General features: G+C 44.5%; 1 protein-coding gene across 5 annotated transcripts in view; it reads left to right on the forward strand.

The window, feature by feature from the left end:
* Positions 1-19993, forward strand: part of KCNQ5 (potassium voltage-gated channel subfamily Q member 5) — a gene marked incomplete at its 5' end in the record, with an annotated part of 580126 nt that overhangs the window by 509409 nt on the left and 50724 nt on the right. For 2 of the 5 annotated variants that reach the window (XM_082633969.1, XM_082633970.1), the window contains 2 exons: positions 1072-1128; positions 11588-11808. The exons of 1 other annotated variant lie outside the window; for it this stretch is intronic. In XM_082633969.1, the coding sequence (XP_082490095.1) occupies positions 1072-1128; positions 11588-11808 (278 nt within the window). The remainder of the gene's footprint in view (positions 1-1071; positions 1129-11587; positions 11809-19993) is intronic. 2 more of the 5 variants (XM_082633971.1, XM_082633972.1) reach the window with 1 other exon arrangement.

The raw sequence follows: 19993 nt of genomic DNA on the forward strand, positions 1-19993 counted from the left end.
TGAGCCACTAAGGGAACCCTGCTGGACTTTCTAGTAGACTCTCTGAAGTTGCTTGAACAGGTACTTGTGAGACTGTTACAAAGATGGGTATCTTAAAAGTTAAAGCATAAGTGATACTCTTTTATTACATTTCATCCTGTGCTGTGATCCACCAGGTGCTTTGCTGGAACTGCTCCTGGCGTGCTTGCCTTTATTAGGTTCTGAGAAGTGTGAGTCTTGGGAGAGAATCTAGAACACTGATGGAAAACTTTGTGCGCTCATATTTCTTCTGCATTTATTTTCCACTGTTTACATTTTCTTTCTTCTGTGTACAGTGAATGATCTACATGTGTTGTTAAACTAAACTCAGTGAGACAAGACCGCTTTTCCTTTTTCAGTGTAGTCAACTTGTATCCTTGTTGGCAAAAGGCTAGGTTGTTTCAAAAACATTTTTTTAAATGGTCTCTCCTTCTGTTCACCTTTATTGATAGAGGGAAAGGATTTAGTCTTTAAAAAACACATAGTAAGACTTAATACAAGAAAAATGCTTTTTTTCTTATATTCAACCTAGAATATTTTCTTCTGTCTTTTGGCACATGCGTTCTTACAACTGGTTATGTATATTAACTACAAATGCAGGCTTCATACAAATCAAGATTATTTTTAATTTCAAAGCAATTAATGTTATTTATTTCATTGATTTCTATAAGTATTTATCTTTAAAAGTTCTGGAATATTTTACTCCTCCATCATTTATACTATGTTGCATTGTTATTTACTACAAAGGTTGCTATATCCTAAAATATTTATATTCTTATTTTCGTATGAAACAGATGCTAAGACATAGACTACCATCGTTTGGAATGCCTATGTCATCTAATTATTTCTACTTAACCATTAAGAACACTGGATCTGTTTCGAGCAGCACAATTAAATTACACAGTTTGTCCTTAGTGTTTAACTAGTCCTTGTACTAACATATGAAAAACAATGAAGCCAAACGGCTTTGTTTTTCAAGAAAGACCACAAACCCCTGAGCACTTTCCTGGTGGTGACCACCTAGTAACTGCTGCTGTGTCTCCTCACTCCTAGTAAGGTCTGTAGTCATAAGCAGAAGCTCTTCAGAATACACACCTCATGGAAGCAGAGGTACCAGCATCCCGGCTACTGACATGAGATCTGAGAATGCCAACTAACCTCAGGTGCATGACCAGGTTACTCCGCCACCCTACTGAGCCCTGCTCAGACTCACTCTTCTAAGGACTCTTGAATGAGGTTTCCAACCCGCTCCTAATTCCCCTGCTGCCTGTTGCCTGCTTGGACCCTCTCAGCCCTGGGGACAAACAGGCAGGTCCGCACAGTGCCTCCTGGTGGTGGGACGATGCTGAGCTGTGCACGCACTGGGTTGTCCTGGTTCCATAGCCATATTGTGCCAGAGGCAAGAATTTGTAGGATGCTAATCCTGTGAAGGGCTAAAGCCCTAATTAAGCGTACCAGTAACTCCAGGGTTCTGAGTCCGAGAGGATTCCCATGGGGATGCCATGATGCCGCCCAGTCCCTGGCAGGGATCATCCAGTGGCCGGCTGCTTCCCAGCCATTTGAACTTGACAAGGGGCTGCACACCATCAATGACCACAGCAGCCTTTTGGTTACTTTCTCCAAAGAGAGACCTCTTTGTTGTCTCTTGGGGATAGTCTTTGACAATCTACCTAAAAACACTGTTACATAAACCTTCCTCAAAAATCATGTTCATAGGTATCACCAAAAAAAAGCCAAAAAATAATGAAAACTTCAGTGGACTAGTGAAGAGTCTATATTTTTAATCAATGTGTGTTTTCAATAACAGCCACCTAATCCGTTTAATAGTCATCTAGTCAAGATACTCTGTTGATTTCCAAAGGGGAAGTGAACTAGAAAAATAAATGAAAGTGACTTTTTTGTAGGAGGACACAAGAACAGATCTTTGCCTTGGAAAAGAAAACTTTGTTTGGCTAAAAAGTTCTGGATTAGGATGTTATTCTTAACTGTCATACAATTATGTCAGAACAAAGACTGAAAACATTACATCTTTTTTTTTCTAATTTAGTGTGTAATATGTTGAGTTCACTTTAAAATAGTTCTAGAGAATTTTTTTAACATTAGACGTTGGCAAACATTCATGTACTTTAGAAGGACAAAAGGGGAAGAGGCACCTAGAACTCATTTCTATCAACTCAAGTGGCTTAACCAGTACTAATATTCAGAAAATAATATTATTTCCACTTTCCATTAATTCTTAAAGACAATATTAAATGTTTTATAGGGGCAATTTTTTCAAATATTCTTATAGGAGCAATTGTTTTTAAATATTTTGTTACTGTAAATAAACCATGGTGGATTTAATGCTGATACCTATTTTAGATTTTTTTTTTTACTTTTTTAGCAATTGAAATTTTTTAAAAAGAGAAAACTAAATTTCATATTAAATGGTTTTATGATGTTTTTATCAGTTTCCTCTTCATTCAGTTGGCAAAGGAAAGAGAGATATCTTGAAAGCTTGAGAAATAATTTGGTATTAACTCAACCCAACCTTCTATAGTAATTAGCATCTGTTAGTTCCAGGAAAGGTAATGGATTAGATTAAGTATAGTGAGAATACTTGTAATGGCAGCTCTGTTGACGAGCCATTCATTATTCTAAATAAAGGTGCAAGTGGTGTGTTCCTGAACCAGACCATCATAAATTTAAATGATGGGACAGATTGGCCAAAACTGAAAAGAGGTTTGAAATTTTTACTATTAAAAAAACAAGCTTGAAAAGAGTAGACACTTTGAGCACCATCCCTTTGAGGATTTGTTTAGATATTGTGAGCTTTGGATGACATGGAGAACCTAGCCTGGGAATAAGAAGATGCAGCATTACGGTGTTATTATTGCTACTGCTGAATGAATCCACCATGTAATCACACATTGGTCAAGTACAGAGATAGCCTTGCCTGATGGGATTGTCTTAAGAGCCCTGAACCGCCGACTCCCGTTTCAACCCGCCTGCCTGCTCTCTGCATGTGCCTTCAGTCCGGCCGCACAGCTGTGTCTGCCCTTCGGATCGGAGCTGTCAGCTGCATGGCCAGAGTGTTTATCATTACCAGGACCTGCTGACCAGCACAGTTCATTGTTTGATGTGTTTTCACGTAAACACACACACAACGTGGTGTCTTTTTAGAACATCGTTCGTTAAGCAACTAGGCATGGAAGAATCAGCGTTACTGTTCTTGTTACCTACACAGCACAGAGCCACTAAACACATCTGCTGTTTGCACACCGCAGTTAGGGACAGTGGACGTGGCGGAACGTGGAAAAGAAAGGGCCTCCACTTGGTCTCGGATAATCCGTATCTGTGAGAACACCGCCTCTATGTCCCACAAAGGCTGCAGCCAGACTGTGGGCCTCAGACCCTTTCTGTCCACTGCTTCAGGCCTGGAGAACCCTGGGCCCCTCACTCCATAGCAGCATCCCTTTTTTTTGGCATAAAAATAGAAATGCATTTTTTAAAAATTTTATTGGAGTATAGTTGATTTACAATATTGTGTGAGTTTCAGGTGTACAGCAAAGTGAATCAGTTATACATATACATATATCCACTCTTTTAGATTCTTTTCCAATATAGGTTATTACAGAGTATTGAGTAGAGTTCCCTGTGCTATACAGTAGGTTCTTATTAGCTATCTATTTCATATATAGTGTTGTGGTCCGAGCGCGGGTTGGAAAAAGAATTTCCAGACTTGAGGTATTTTAGAAAAGAGTGAGTTTGTTGAGAAGAAAGCAGAGATGGTGAGGGGCGCTGCGAATCCAGCAGGCCAGCTTCCTGATGGACCAGGGAGAGCCGACCCCCTCTGTGGGCTAGTAGCCAACTTTTATAGCCTCAAGACAAAATTCCTGCTGGCAGGATGGCATTAGGTGATTGGTCAGGAGGATACAAGGTTACTACATGGTGAATATTTTGCCTAGTATGGAGTCGGGGTGGGGTGGGTGCTGTCCAGTTTAGATTAGGAGAGACCATGGCAACAGTTGTTATGGAAGCTCAGTTAATTCCGGAGTTTTTGTCCTGTGTCCTTGATGTAGGGTGTCCTTGATGTAGGGCTCTACATTCTCCCATCTTTTTATTTATGGGCCAAATCTTTGGCCCCGCTCATGACTAACTATCTGCCTATCCCCATCTCAGGCCATAGGAGCCCAGGTCACTGGGGAAAGGGGCGATGACCATTCCTAGCTTCTTCCTGCTGGCCGGGGCGTCGTGGGGCCCTGAGGCCCAGTGCCCGCTCTCTGTCAGGATGTATTTACGGAGGGAGATGAGAGCCCGTGGAATGATAAGGCAGCTTGTTCCAATGTAGTCCCTGTGCCAACTGGCTGGTATCCTTGTTGTAGCACCATCTGGAATTGAATCTTTTGAACCTGTCGGGAGACGAACTTAGATAATGTGTTAATAATGCAGGGGCCAAGCAACAAAACAGAGGCTATCAGGATTAATGGTCCCAACAAGGGCAATAGCCACGTCCATATCTGGATCCCCAGAGAGGAGAGGAGGCTGGAAAGCCAGCTGGGGCCCTGTCCTGCTCTCTCTATTAAATCTTCTATTAATTTGATGCTTTTCTTTAGAATCTGAAGGTCCTCTTCAGCCTGGCCGAAGGTATTAATATAGAAGCAGCCTGTCTCGCTTACTAGGGCACAGACACCCCCCACCTCAGCTGTTATACCACTAAGGGCCCTCCTGTTTTGTAAAACCCCCTCGGCCAGAGAGCCTGGGGCTGACTGCTGTTCCTCAGCACCGCAGCCTTCCAAGGTTCCTGGACCGTGATGGTGAGATGGAGAACACTCCTCTCTAAGAGGGGTATGTCTGCAAACCAGGAGAGCCCTCTAAAGATGCTACGTATTATTTCGGGCTGATCAAGAATTGGGTTATCATAAGCATCCCCCCCCCCCCGCAATCCGCGGCTCGTTTTTGTCTCTCTGGGACAGGTCTTAAGGCCTCCTTGAGGAAGGACCCAAGTTGGGAACGCCCCCTGAGGAAGCTAAATCCTTTGTAGTCATAATGGTTGTCTCTGGGACCGCAGCATTAATTGTGCAGGGGCCCCTCCAAAGTGTGGGAAGGTCCAGATAGACCCTGTTATCGCATAGAGATGAAAATCCGGTGCCCCTCAAGGATACCGCCCACCCAGAGCCAGGCCCTCACCTTTTGGGAGTTTTCCTCTGGAAATAGACTGGGCTCCCATGGCCTATGATTGGGACCATGGGAAGGCCAAACTCCGAGGAAGTAATCATCTACACATAAAGGGGAGAATCCCGGCTCTGACTGATGATGAGTGTGATGGGGGGAATTGGCAGAACAAATTTCTGAATGTTAGTTGAATTATGTTGTATTTTGGAGGAGAGTCTTGTCGGGAGGTTAAACTAAGTAAGCGTCCGGTGGTCACACCAGTCCCCACATATTTAGTTCCCAGTGCCAAGCTATTTATGGGGATATGGTCTTCATTAATATATTTTCTTAGTCACGTTTTTCCTTGAATTTCCCCAACACAAAGTGAAATTACCTTCATGTAATACATCATATTCAACCTCCTCTGACCAGGGACCCCACTCCAGGCTAGTCTGATTAAAATTGAGGGTATAGTTACAAAGAAAGCCATTTAGCCAGCCCAAAACGGGTCCCCATCCATCCAGCTTGCAGACAGTCCTTTAAATTATGTCTTTTCCAGTATGCGTAATCCCCTGATTGTAGGTCTGGGGCATCTGATCTTCATCCAAAAATAGATTACTGAGATAAGCTTTAGAAACAAACTAGAGTGTCCTTTAATAATTCAGTTAAACTTTTTAGCAATATAACATAACAGCAAGGAAATATCTGGGAAGTGAGTCTCAGTAACACAGACCTTAATTAATAAAATTAGAATTTAATATTCAGTGAAACGTAATTTTTTTATTCATTGTGAGGGCATTAACCCTGCAGCCAGGGAAGGCTTTATCCCATCAAATGAAAAAACGAGGTTTGTCAGGGAGCTGGAAAAAGCAAAGCAGCCGCCTTGGATTTTCTATAGCCCTGACTGATTGACAGTTATTGTTTACCCATTTTAAATTCCCTGATTTAGGAGTAGACTGTTGCCGTGTTTTAAGGACATCAGGATGGCAAAAGTCTGGCAGTGAGGGGTTAATTTTTGTAGAAGCAGAATGAACTTTATCTGTGTGTGCCATGATCTTCATAGATCATTGTGAAATCATATTTATTTACTTTACCAAAGTAACAAAAGATTTTTAAAGTAAATACAAATTGCTTAAAGGCAAAGAAATTTACATAGTCTGTTATTAAAAGCAACATTCCAAGAAAACGTTGTTCTCTTAACAGAGAGAGAACGATATTTCAGCCTGGTCTCACTAAACTTGGCCTGATGATTTATATAACTGTAATTGATCATATAGGCTTTCTGCATGCAGAAATTTTTATAAGGAGTCTGACTGAACTTTTAAAAGACCTCTCAGGGCTAGGAAATTCACAGATTTCGCTTACCAGATCTAGGGGAATTCCTCCCTTTTCAAGGTTCCCAAAATACCTTGAGATTTCTGTACCTGTTAGTGAGGTCGCCTTCCTAATTTATCTGATAAAGCTGCTGGGAACCTAAGAGTTTCCCATCTCTGGAGGGAGCAGACAGAGACGAGAGGTAAATGTTTCAGTTTTGCTTACAAAGGTATAATTTACCAAATTACTGTAAGTCAGAATTAGTTTGAGGGGAAGGTTTTCTGTACACCTGGAAAACACAGATTCAAACCAGTAATTTTTCAGATAGAATGCAAATTTCTATAATTATAGAAAATTATAACCATATTTACCAGTTCATTCAGTCCTTGCTAATTAATCCTTTCTGTTAACAGCTTTATGAAGCCATCAGGTTTTTCATTAGAATTCTTCAATTTCTTACCGAGTTTGGCATTATAGTCTGAAAGTCAGAAACTTGTATTTATCCAAAAGTCCTTTTTATAAGTCTTCTTGAAGAGGAAGCATTTTTGCAAAGGCATTAGAGTGAAACTGTAAGTGTCTATAATGACGAAAGACTTATGAAGGCATGGTAAGAAGGCATGTTTAAAATCTGATCACAATAAAATTAACAAAGTAACTTGGTTACTGTCGTGGAACACAGCACTTAAGGAAGCAATAGTTATTTACTTAGCCAAGGTAACAATAAAAGATTTCAAAGGCAAATACAGATCACTTAAGAGGTAAAGAAATTTAAAATCTGTTATCAGAGGCAGTTCAACATTTTAAGAAAACTTGTCCTCTTAACAGAAAGAAAAGCCAAGTTCAAGTTTTGCACCAGCTTACTTTTAAAATTCATTTACTTAATTAAATTCATTATAAACTTAGTCCTGACCATGCATAAAACTCTTTCCTCAGGGGCCACTTTTCACAAAATTTCTATCACTTTCTGTATCTCTCACTTTATTTTTCCATTCAGGAGCAGTCAACTCTAAATTAGACCTACTTCCTTTTTTCTTAATAAAATGTAATTCCTTTCCTCATACTTTTTTTTACTAAAAACATACATCCTACTTTCCTTAAGCAACCATGAACTGTCCTTTATATCAGCACTCTGTAGATTGGTAAACATACATCCAAATAATAATTTTTGAAGAATGTGCTTTCTTATAGAATATATCTCAGTGTGGCACCAAACACATTTTTTTAATAGTTCCAAACCGTTTGTTTCTCTGTAAAAGGAAGCCAGTGTTCAGTAATTAATGTTTCAGTATCTTATTTTATTTGGAAATGGCCTAGTTATTTAATAAACTTCCATCCTTTCACTTAATTTAGCACAACTCTAAATGTTTAAAGTTGTCAAATATCTGGAGAGATTATTCTTAAGTAGACATTCCTGAAACATAATTATTCCTAAAAGGTTCACCCAAAGCTCTTATCTCATTTGTATTTTCTTTTCTTAAAAGTTTCTTCACATTGAGTTATTTTCATTGCTGACAAATTTGCAACAGATATAATAAGATCTTATTTAGCTTATATTAAACCTAGGCACAATAAAAGTATTATACTTCATGTTGATGGCTCGAGACATGTCTATATTAATTAGATCAACAAACATAAACATTAACACCAGGTATTAATTTAATATTGAATATTTCCCAGTTCACGTGAACCTGAAATGTATTTAGCTTAATTTTTCTTGTTTTAGAATTGTTTGATTTGTAAGCGCTGACTTTTCTTTTAAGCCAATTAAATTGAGCTCATTTACAAATTAACCTCAACATTATCCAAAGACAAAGACACATACTGAGACATACACTATATATCCAGACAGACAGAGATCTCATAGTTTCCACTTGAGATTTAAAATGTCTCTTTGCCTCTTTTATTTTTCCCTTGGCTTGAAGTTCTACTAATTAACCCAAGGCTGAAGTCTCAGGCAAAGTGGGCTGTGTTTGTAGCTCAAGGACATGATAAGAGTTAACTTCAAACTTTTTCCTAGGCATATTTTTGTTCTCTCAGGGTCAGGATTCTGAAAAAACTATTCCAACAGACTAGCTTTTCTAATTGCACATGCAAAAAGAACCCCCTTTTGCAATCTCAAAAAATTTTTATCTTAACCAGTTTTCTCTGGAGTCTAAAGAATATTGTGGCCATCCTGACTGAAGGAACCTAACTTGTTTTGAATTTGGGAAACGTCAGACGTGGGAAAGGGAACATGGACTCTAATAGTGCCCATGTCTCCATTTGCTACTTCCTGGCGTTAGGCAGTCCTGGATCTTGTGTGGGGAGGGGAGGGGAGATTTCGCTCTGATAAGGGGGTGGCTGATGGGGAGCTGTGGGTTGAGATGGGGTCGGGGGCTGAAGCAGGGGGTTCATGGGGCGGGGGACAGGAGAGGTCGAGTGGAGGGTCGCCTAGGAGATCTGCTGGAGAGGGAGACAGAGGGGGTCCGGAGGATAAGGCGGCAACAGAAAGACACGTGCGGCATGAGTCTCTCAGATCCGGATTCTGACTACGGGCCATAAAGGTCTGGACTTAAGGAACCTCTGAGTCCTTTCCTTGTTTCCGCCAAAAGAGATCAAGTAGGAGGATCGTGTTATAACTAGTGTGCCGTTAGGAGGCCATTGTTCTCGGCCCCCCAGTTTATACTGGGGCCAAGCCGTGTTACAAAAGAAAATGAGCCTCTTCTTTTTGAGATTTTCAGGGTCAAGTTTTCCCAGTTTCTGAGGATACAGCTGAGGGGTGAGTCCGAGGGAGGCTCCCGAGACATAGCAGAACCCATTCTTAGCCTGTACGCCGTAGAATGGGGGTACTGAGAGTCACCGGCTGACAGAGAGGCGTCCCCTTTGTCCCAGTGATCTCTCTGTGCAACTAAGGCACAAAATGGGTCGACCGTCTCAACAATCGCGTCCGACCGTGAGAGGTGACCCCTGAGCGTGCGACTAAGGCACCTTGTGACTCGGGCAGGGAAAGAGAAAAGAGAGAGAGATTCCCAGGACCCACCGGCTGACTCACCGCTTGGCGATGCCCTGAGACGTGAAAAGGCACTGCTGGGATGGCTCAGAGGCAACGCCTAGGCTCCTGTAAGTCAATCCAGACGGAGAAAAAGGTGAAAGTGTAACAGAGAAGACAGGCTGAGGAATCGGCCTCGTAGTCCTGCCGGGCAGGCGGCGGCCAAGGGGAGGGGGCTCAGTGTTCTGCTTGAACCAATACGCGCCTCACGGTGCACGGAAGTTGTCTTGCTGGGGACAGACGCTCTAACAGCCTGGTCTGTTCCATGACCCCCTTATCCTTTCACGGGAGTCTTCAAGTGGCAGGCGCCCTGATGGCTTTTAAATGCCTGACCCGTGCCCGCATAATACCAATCGGCCTAGTCCGCAGTCAGGAGGAAGACAGAGGGACCCTCACCCGTTCTGGGTTGCAGTTACTGGGGCAAAGTGAGCCACGGAGCCTTCGGAACACACCAGGGTGTGGCCCTGGCCAGAGTTCCTCTGTAGCTTCCACGGCAGCTTGCCTGTTCACAGAGGGTCCCAAGAAATGAGGAGAGGAGGTCGGGGAGGAGATCCCCCCGGAGATGTCCCTGTGCGGGCCACCAAGATGTCGTGGTCTGAGTGCGGGTTGGAAGAAGAATTTCCAGACCTGAAGAATTTTAGAAAAGAATGAGTTTGTTGAGAGCAAAGGGCAGAGATGGTGAGGGGCGCTGCGAATCCAGCGGGCAACTTCCTGATAGACCAGGGAGAGCCGACCCCCTTTGTGGGCTAGTGGCCAACCTTTATAGCCTCAAAACTAAGAAAATTCCTGCTGGCAGGATGGCATTAGGTGATTGGTCAGGAGGATACAAGGTTACTACATGGTGATTATTTTGCCTAGTATGGAACCAGGGGGCTGTCCAGTTTAGATTAGGAGAGACCATGGCAACAGTTGTTATGGGGGCTCGGTTAATTCTGGAGTTTTTTTCCTGTGTCCTTGATGTAGGGTGTCCTTGACGTAGGGCTCCACATATAGTCGTGTGTATATGTTAATATCCCAATTTATCCCTCCCCCCGTGGCATCACTTTCTAATGAATAGCACAGTAGTTTATAAATGAACAAGCACACAAACAAAATGGGTCCACAAAGCTTCACATAGTTCATCTGATGCCCACAAAAGTCCCTCGGCTATGTTGCTGTTTTTATCTCCAAGTTAGAGGCGAGGCCTCCAAACCCAGGTCTCTGATGGCAGCCCGCCCTTTCCGGCCCTTCACACCCCACTTGTGCTCAGGAGGGCCCGGAGGTGCACTCTGGGTTTTGCTGCCTGGTTAACACTTCCTTTATCAACCAACATCAGTTCAGGCCTCGCTGGCATCTGAGAACTGAACGTGAACAAATATAATTTACCGGGAGCTGCCACAGCCAATCAATAACCTGTCGAATATCAGGAAACTGTTGGTGAACACAGCATCTCATTCCATCAGTCAGTCATCTCGTTCATTATAAGCTGTGTTCGTGCTACCTTGTGTGGTTTTTGTCTCACCAGAATGAACGTGGTGTTAAATGTTGTGTTTAATATTGTCTGCAGTGCCGCCAGCTGCTCTGAGACTGCATGGATCTGGAAATCGTAATCTTGCCTGGAGTATAAAATGCATGCAGCCTGTAAATACATGTGCATGTGTAACTGTCATCCCCGTTTTCCCATAGAAATGTTTTAGAAATTACAAAGAGATATGCTCCCCGCCCCCCAAAAAAAACACAAAAAAACGAAACCTTTTTTTTTAGGTCTCAAAAGTTGAGGTTAAATCTAAAATCTGTTTCTAAGGCGAACACCAAACCAGTTCTCTGGTCTTTCCAGTGTCATTGTGCACCAACCACTGTGCTTGGTCTCAGGCTTCGTTGAATCCAGGAAGGGTGTGCAAAACTGTGGAATGAGACGGACTTGAATGCAAACAGAGAGGTTCAGTAAAGCTCAAATTTGCAATAAGGGAACACTGTATCGCTGTGCCCCTACTTGCTAAGAACATTCTGTGTATTGAAGTACATGGTTGTATGCAGTTTCATCCGAGCATTTACCCACGTGGGTGGACGGCACTGCCCGAAACGCACTAATGCTGCCCTGTGCTCCGCCCGCAGCCAGAAGCTCAGCTTCAAGGAGCGCGTACGCATGGCGAGCCCGCGGGGCCAGAGCGTCAAGAGCAGGCAGGCCTCGCTGGGCGACAGGCGGTCCCCCAGCACGGACATCACCACCGAGGGCAGCCCCACCAAAGTGCAGAAGAGCTGGAGCTTCAACGACCGCACCCGCTTCCGGCCCTCGCTGCGGCTCAAGAGCTCCCAGCCCAAGCCGGTGGCAGATGGTAAGCCCGTCCCTTTTCTCCATAACCGTTTCACTGTACGCTCGAGATGATGAGTGGTTAATTCTCCCTGGTGCCAATTGCAGAGAGAAGGAGACAACCCCAGGGGAAGAAATATTTGTTTGTTTTCTTGGAAATTTATTCCCTGCTTTGGGCGAGTGTACAGAAGTTTACTTTTGGAAGCAACTTTGACAGCTAAGTCTACATTTCAGGGAGGGCAGACACAGTGTTGTTCATTCTTCACTCATATCTCCAGCATATTGTTATTTCTCAGGCGAGGTCCGTATCAGGTCAACAGGACTGTGCTTCGGACGCACAGGACGTGTCTGACCTGCAAAGGCCCGAAGATGGCCAGGTGCTCGGGAACCTTGAGACCCAGGGAGAAGGGGCCAGAGCCTTTCTGGACCCAGTGAGGATGCTGTTCCTTTTCTGCTAGGCTCTGTTTTCCCCTAAATCAGAGACCATTGCTCATCTTTGTTAGAGAGATGCTCACTGGAAGTTCTTATCTAATGATAAGTGGAATTCAGGTTCTTCTTCTGAGAGGCATTAACCTATTTTATTGATCAGATTTTGTGGCAGAAGCTTACTTGCCAACACGTTTTATTGAGTGCCATATAATTTCAGTGTTTATGAAGTAAAACATTTTGTTTTGCATTTAAGATTAGCTTGGCTTTCCTTCTAAGAATGACCCCCAGGATCTCTTATCCTGGGCAAAGAACCAAAGTCAAATCGCATCTTCCATTAACACGGAAAAGCCCGCAAAGGCCGTCAGCCCCACTGTGCGCACTCCCAAGCAGAACTGCGTTCTCCCAGGCAGCGGGATAAAATTAACAACCCGGGCCCACAGTGACCTCGGGCTTTCTCAGCCCCCGGCCCTCCCAGCCCATTCAGAGCTTGTGGGGCCACCCCCCACTCTCAGGGACGCCCCCGGAGTTCCCTCCTCACACTTCCCACTCTGCACACCCGGGAACGTCGGGCTCTCCCAGCAGCGCCCAGTGGCTGACCCAGAACAGGCCCTCCTGGCAGAGCTCGCAGCTGCCATCTGGGCTGCACACTTGACCCGCCAGGTGCCCTCCTCCTGCCGCTGTGCTAAGGTGAGAAGTGCTCCCCCCAGCACCGACACCCCTCCCGGCCCTACACCAAGCCCCCGAGTGTCCCGAGTCACTGGCAGCACAGATCTCAGTGTCCTCTGGTCTCCGCACTCTCCTCCCTAGGAATTGGCTGAAAGCCCATGAACAGCTGAGTCAAGAGTTAGCAGTTACAAGGCTTGTGTAGCTCTCAAAATAGACTTGCTGGATATAAATGGACACATGATTTCTGGAAGGCAAGTTGGCAACATATCAAGAGCCTTTACATCTGCCTAAGCTTGGACGCCTCCCACCCACCAATTCCATTTCTAGGATACAGTCGATATAATGAAGTAGCAGACATTAGAAAAGATGCTATAAGTCTAAAATTATTGAAATAGAGAAAGGATCACAAAAAGAAAATTATTCCATTTTGGCTGTGTGTGGGTGTGTGTGTAAATTCATATATTTATAGTAAAAGTTCTGGAAAGATTTATAACAATGAATGAACAGTTACCTCCAAGAGGTGAGATCAAAGTTATATTTTGTTTATTCATGTTGTTCATCTGTATTTCCTATTATTTCTACAATGAACGTGTAAAGCTTTTGTGATAAAAAGGCAGAAGAGGATTTTCTATTAAAAAATCGGGTCCTCCTCTTAGACACTGCCCTTTTCCTCTCCCTCACTCTGGGGGCCCTTGGTCTAACTGGTGGCCACCAAACCCCTCTCCTTAGGTGGCGATCCTCCTGGTCTCGGTGCCGGGGACCAGCCTTCACCGAGGGTAGATGTGGACTGTCTAATGAGGTTTGACATCTCCTGCTACGAATAGAACTGTATTAGGCTCCAGGGCTGCCATAACAAAGTACCACAGACTGGGTGGCTTAAACAACAGACACTTACTTTCTCACAGTTCTGGAGGCTACAAGTCTGAGATCTCCTTGGGTCATAGACGGCCACCTTCTCCCTGTGTCTCCACTTCTTCTTCCCTCTGTGCATGTCTGTGTCCAGATTTCCTCCTCTTATAAGGACACCAGTCATACTGGATTAGAACCCACTCAGATATCCTCATTTTAACTTCATTATGTCTTTCAAGACCCTGTCTCTGAATTCTCAGGGACTGAGGGCCGGGACTTCAGCACATGGAATTTGTCAGAATGCCATTCAGCCCATACCGGAGCCCCTGCAAACTCACAGCACAGCATCCCCGGGGGTGCACACAGCTCCAACCCTCGCCCTGGGTCCACTCGCACTGGAAACAGGTCCTTACCCTTCCAACGTGGGCTTCAGAAAGCATCGCTTCCGTGCTGTGAAGTCCTTACGGTTGGCTGAGCACATCTAAATATAAAAGTCAGAGAATCCAGATTCTGAATATGGAAGATGAATTCTACTTGTATGTTTGGCCAGAGGGGAAGCATTTTTCAAAGACTCCTAGAGTCAGAACCATCCATCACACTATTTTCAGTTTCTGCAAAGATGTCTCAGAGGTCAGACAAATAGAAACAGAAGTCCTGTTCTCTTCCAAACCACAAATTGGAAAGGTCTCCTACCATGCATTTACATCATCATCTCGTACAAGTGCAGTTCTCTTTGGTTAGAAGGGAATTGCTTTTCCCTGGTTAATGCCTGTCTGAATTGGTTCTGAGTCCCCCAAGTGACAGGAGGCCGACTGCTGTCCTGTTGAAGTAGCTTTGTTGGCCGCCCACCCACAAGAGACCATGACTCCTGACTCCTTGCTCTGTACCGTAGCCCAGAACCTTGACCTCTGATTTACCTCATGGTTAGATCTTAGAAAAACAGAAATTCACCTTTTATAGAAAAAAAAAGCTGAAGTAGCTATCAAATAAATGTAGACTTCAATTTATACATTTTTATTTATAGTGCCTCTATATGTTTTAAGTATTTCTAAAATCCACTTATTACCCATAGAAAATAATATATAATACTGCATCCAACTCCCAATTATTCTGGATCTATTTGCTCATTCACTTCTGGGGCTCTTTTTTTTCTACTTCTGTTTTCCCTTTACATATTTTAGGCATTTCAATGCCCATTAACAGCTCAGGGAGAATGGATCAATAGCAGAAAGAAAAATAGAAATTCAGACTGGCCTTGAGGTTAATAACTAACTTACATTTGGGAAATAATGGGCCTGTTAACTAAAAGACACCATAATAGGAAAACAAAAGAAATTTAAGGTTAATCTGTAAATTTTAATAATTCTCCCCAAATCTGCTACCCTTTACTACAGATGGTATTATTGTTATAATTTAATGACTCTTACAAAAGGTTATTATATATTCCATGTTGTTTTTATTTACTATCATTTTTGATGAAATTTACACATTACATTTTAAAGGACACAATTTTAAATTCCACATCCATGTATACGAGAGAAGTGGAAAGTAACAGGCAGATGTTGTCACCAGAAATTTACAAAGAGCAAAAGGAAGAAAGTAAACTGTAAGGGACCTGGGTGGTGTTGCCATAGCAAACTGATTTTGACCAATATGATACGAATAGTATTTTTAGTTTATAAATCTAATAATAAGAGATAGAAATGTTCCACTAGTCAATCAATAGTATTTAAGCCTCTTCATACAATCTCAAAATTTAGGTAGGATATGACTTTTTTAGATTCCATATATAATGATTGTGTGATCATGTATTTTGTGTCCTTCTGTGTCTGGCTTATTTCAGTTGGCATAATGGCCTCCACGTTCATCCATCTTGTTGCAAATGGCAGGATATCTTTCTTTTTTAAGGATGAGTAATACTCCACTGTATAATTTATACCGCAATTTCATTTCACTATATGTATATGTATATCAAGTCATCATGGTATACACTTTAAATATGTACAATTCTCATTTTAAAAATAAGAATAAATTAGGTGGCTTAAAAATATTTGTATTTTAATATACAAGAATAATAATGATGAAAGTAACATTTATTGGCTGGCACTGTTCTGAATGCTTTACTTTGATGGTTTCATTTAATTCTGCCAATAACCCTATGAGGAGGCAAGTCGTGATCCCCATCTTGTGAATGAGGGAGCTGAGAGCTGCCCAGATCTAAGAGCCGTGAGCAGGGCAGCCTCGGCGCACACCCAGACCATCTGACCTCCCAGCCCTCCTGGAGGACACGTTCAAAGCTGCGCCCTCAGATGTTGTGCCAGTTTCCCTTTAAGCATCTTTCATTTCTCCTTTTTCTCACTGTTGCTCTTCCATCTTCAGTTGGCCCGATCCCCCTCCCTTAGAAACCATTCGACTGAGCAACTGGCCCACCCCTCCTTCTCCCAGCCTCAGCTGCCAAAACTCTGAACTGCACCGTCTTCAAAGAGTGGAAGGGGCTTCCCTGGTGGCGCAGTGGTTGAGAGTCCGCCTGCCAATGCAGGGGACACGGGTTCGTGCCCCGGTCCAGGAAGATCCACATGCCATGGAGCGGCTGGACCCGTGAGCCATGGCCGCTGAGCCTACGCGTCCAGAGCCTGTGCTCCACAACAGGAGAGGCCACAGCAGTGAGAGGCCTGCGTACCACAAAAAAAAAAAAAAAAAAAAAAAAGAGTGGAAGATCCGGCAAATTGGGAAACGGCCTTTAGATGACCCGTCTCTGTGTTGATCAGGTACCCGGCAGAGGCTCAGGATCACAGCCATCTGGCCTGTGTCTGTTACCCAAGGAGGGAGGCAAACCGTGAGGCCATCTGAGGTCTGTTTCCAGATACAGAAGGTGGTCTCAGGAGATGGACAGCTGTCAGCACAGACGAGCACACGGAATGTGGCAGAAGCAAGTCCAAGGAATGCCAGGCAGCAGAGCCCAAAGGATGAAATTAGGGAGAGCTAGGGGCAAGCCGAGGTTTCTGGTGACTAGTTAGTTTGCAATCAAAGAGGCTGTCGTGCCGGACCCTGCTGTACCGGGAATGCCTTTCAGAGTTGCATCAAAGAGCACGAAAATCTCGACAGAGATAAGGCAGTAGCTGGAGGTGGCTCCACCCTGTAGAGCATAAAATATATATATATATGTATATATATATATATATGTGTATATATATATATATATATACATATATATATATCTGTCTGGAATACTGCATGTAACGTGAACATCTCAACGTGTGTAACAGTGTTTCTGCTCAAGGGAAACGCATCAGTTCTTGTGGGAAGCCCTCAGGGGTTGCTGGCTGCTCTACGTTCATGAGAAAGACTAGCAGTCTTACGTGCAGGGGTCCCCAAGCAGAGGCTGGGGGGCAAAGAGGCGAAATGCCTGCCGATCATGGGGGTCCCTGAGGCCCGTTCCCTTGTTCCAGGCACTGCAAGGAGCTCTTCTCTCTTCACTTCTCTTCTTTGCCTTTCTCCTCCAGCCAGGGTACCCGCTAGGGTGCCTCTGGCTGCGGGGCACAAGAGAAGCAGGCTCCACTACCTTAACCAGTAGCGAAATGTATCATCAACACCACGTGAGGAGAAGGTCAGAGGCGGGACAGCACCCAGCCAGGAGGCAGGCGCCCTGGCTCCCCTGCTCTCGGCGCTCTCCTTTCGCTCTGCCCAGCTGTGGTCTGTGTGCCGCTTCCTCCAGGCTGGCAGCCGGATGGCTATGAGCATCTTCCCCACACATGGCGCTTTGAGAGGCAAAGGGGGGACCGCCCTAGGTTGTGAAGAAAACGGCCCACTCACGTCTTATGTGGCAAAACTGGGTCTCACGCCTGAAATGACCACTGGTGAGGAAAGTGGGCACTGGAGTTGCCAGTCGGCATCCAGCACCTGGTCTGTGGCCAGACTCCTCCACGGCGAGTAGGTCAAGGGACAGGGCAGGGGGTGGGACTGGAGAGACGTGAGGGCTTCTGTTTGGGGATCGGCTCTTGGGAGAAAACCTCCAGTGGTGTCTGACACAGCCAAGAAGTCTCTCCTGCTTTGTCATGAAGGTGGCGGGGAAGAATGCCCTTAAACACGCTTCCTCCCCAGTATTCCGTCCACACGTCATTTCTATTCCTCTGAGTGTCTAAAAGCCAGATTGAGACATGTTTTTGGTTTATTTCTTGTTTATCATTATCTTTTATTTTTTTCCTCCTTTCTTTCATCACCTAATCTCCATGAGACCGTGACCGCAGACTGGCCTAACTCCTTGTATTTCAAAACAAGGACAAAGCAGGTAAAGGAAAACCTAGGGAAAAATAAATGAATTCGGATTCAGATAATACAATCTGTCCTCACGTGCAGTCGGCCCAAATTGTGGGTTTCCTATCACCACGGCCACCAGGGGAAAACTGGGGCAGCCGCCTTCCTCAGCACCTCCTCACCGCCCCAGATGCCCCATGCCTCAGGCTGCTTGCCTGGCACCCCACCTTCCCTGTGGGTGAATGACAGCCGTCTGGGTCTCACCTGAAATGAGCAAAAGAGAAGAAATGCACAGCCCAGGATGCCGGAACCCTCAACTCCTCTTGAAGGTAGAACATCCATCCCCTTCCTCTCTTCTTTAACCTCTGGGTCCCCGGCCCACCATCTCGTAAACATCTTGTTTGAGATTGTCAGTAGAAGATCAACGGGAACACTGGCCAAAGGGAAGCATTTTAGTGCAGTGGTTTTGCAACCAGCCTCAATTAACAGACTCCTGTACCCACAACGGGGTATTCTCCTCCAAGCAGCATAAATCACAAGCTACCGGCATTTTATATTTCACCCAACCGTACACACGGCCCTTTCATCTGGTGCTGGGCCTCTTCTGCGCTTCTTTTCCAATGGCATCTGCTTCCTTCGTGTTTTTCTCAGTCTCCCCAGTTGACATTTTTGGTGTTTCCACAAAATGCCAAGCACACTTCACTTAGCGTTTTTCCTGACTTCCTGCACTGTTGATCCAGCTTCAACCAGACTCTGATTATCGTTTTCCACAATACATGATACTTCTGGCACTTTCTGAAATTACCTGATGATGACTCTGCGTCGTGTTGACAGATTTAGTTCTTGTGAAGGCTGTGTTCCCTCAGGGCTTCAGCTGGACCCTGGAAGGGACCCCACTCCTCTGAGCTCCACCTGGAACAAAGCCTGAGGGTTTTCTTTCACACCAGAACAAAAGGATTTCCTGAGAATGACTGGGTTGAAAGTCTGGAAATTAAAAGTCCAGTCTATGGCCAACTTAACTGTTGGCATAATTCTGTGCAAAAGCCTGGAGGGTGTTTAGTAGGAATCTGAAACACACTTTCCATCCCTCACCAAGGTAACTGGTGAAAAGCATTACCTGGAGGAATCACCTCAATTCCTGTCCATGGGTTTCTTTTCTCCTTAGTTGTCCGGGTTCCCCATTTATTCAGCCAGGGACGGGTCCTGCTCCTCTCCTGGTTGTCCTGCATTCTCCCTGTCCCCCAGCATCTGCTCTTGTGTCCCAGGGTTCTTATCCCTGTGGGGGTTGGGGAGAAGAGACCTTTCAATCTCTGGTTATAGACTCTAAGAGACTAAGTATTTATCGTATTTCTGGTAAATGGTTGCTTTTTCCAATACTTTTTGTGAAATGCCTGTTCCTGGTTTTTACTTACTGGGGAAACGCATTTCTATTTTGACTGAACTGGAGATTGCCCTGGCTTTCTATTCTAATCCAAGTACTCTGTATCACAGAACAAGATTTCTGTCCAGATTTCTCTAGGTTCTTCCCCAATGTTTGTTGTCACCCTACAGTTATAGGGAAAATTATGTTTAGTTTCTCGTGGTGGGGAAAAAATAGCTCCCTGCTTTAGATCTGAGTTTTGAATGGATTCTACCTCCTTTCTTCTGGCAGAATCTAAGCTGCCAGGTGACCTCTGAGTACAGCCTTAAGCCATGTCTTTCCACCTTCTGCGGATCCAGGTTTTATTGAGAATTGCAGGGTTGTGTAAACTGGAGCTCTGAATTTTGTTTCTCCAGCACAGCAAAGTGTGTGTGCATGTGTACGTGGGTGCTTTAAAATGAATTAGAATGCTGTATTCGTTATCTGTTACTTATGGACACTTACACTCTCACAGTCTCTGAGGTCAGGAGCCCTGCAGTGACTTGGCTGGGTGATTCTGGCTCAGAGTCAGGCTCTTGCTGGGTCCAGTGTCATCTCAAGGCTCAGCGGGGGGAGGGGTTGGGAGGGGTCCATTCTCAGCTCACTGCAGCAC

The sequence above is a fragment of the Mesoplodon mirus genome, assembly GCF_964341445.2.
Source record: "Mesoplodon mirus genome assembly, chromosome: 10".
Lineage (NCBI taxonomy): Eukaryota > Metazoa > Chordata > Mammalia > Artiodactyla > Ziphiidae > Mesoplodon > Mesoplodon mirus.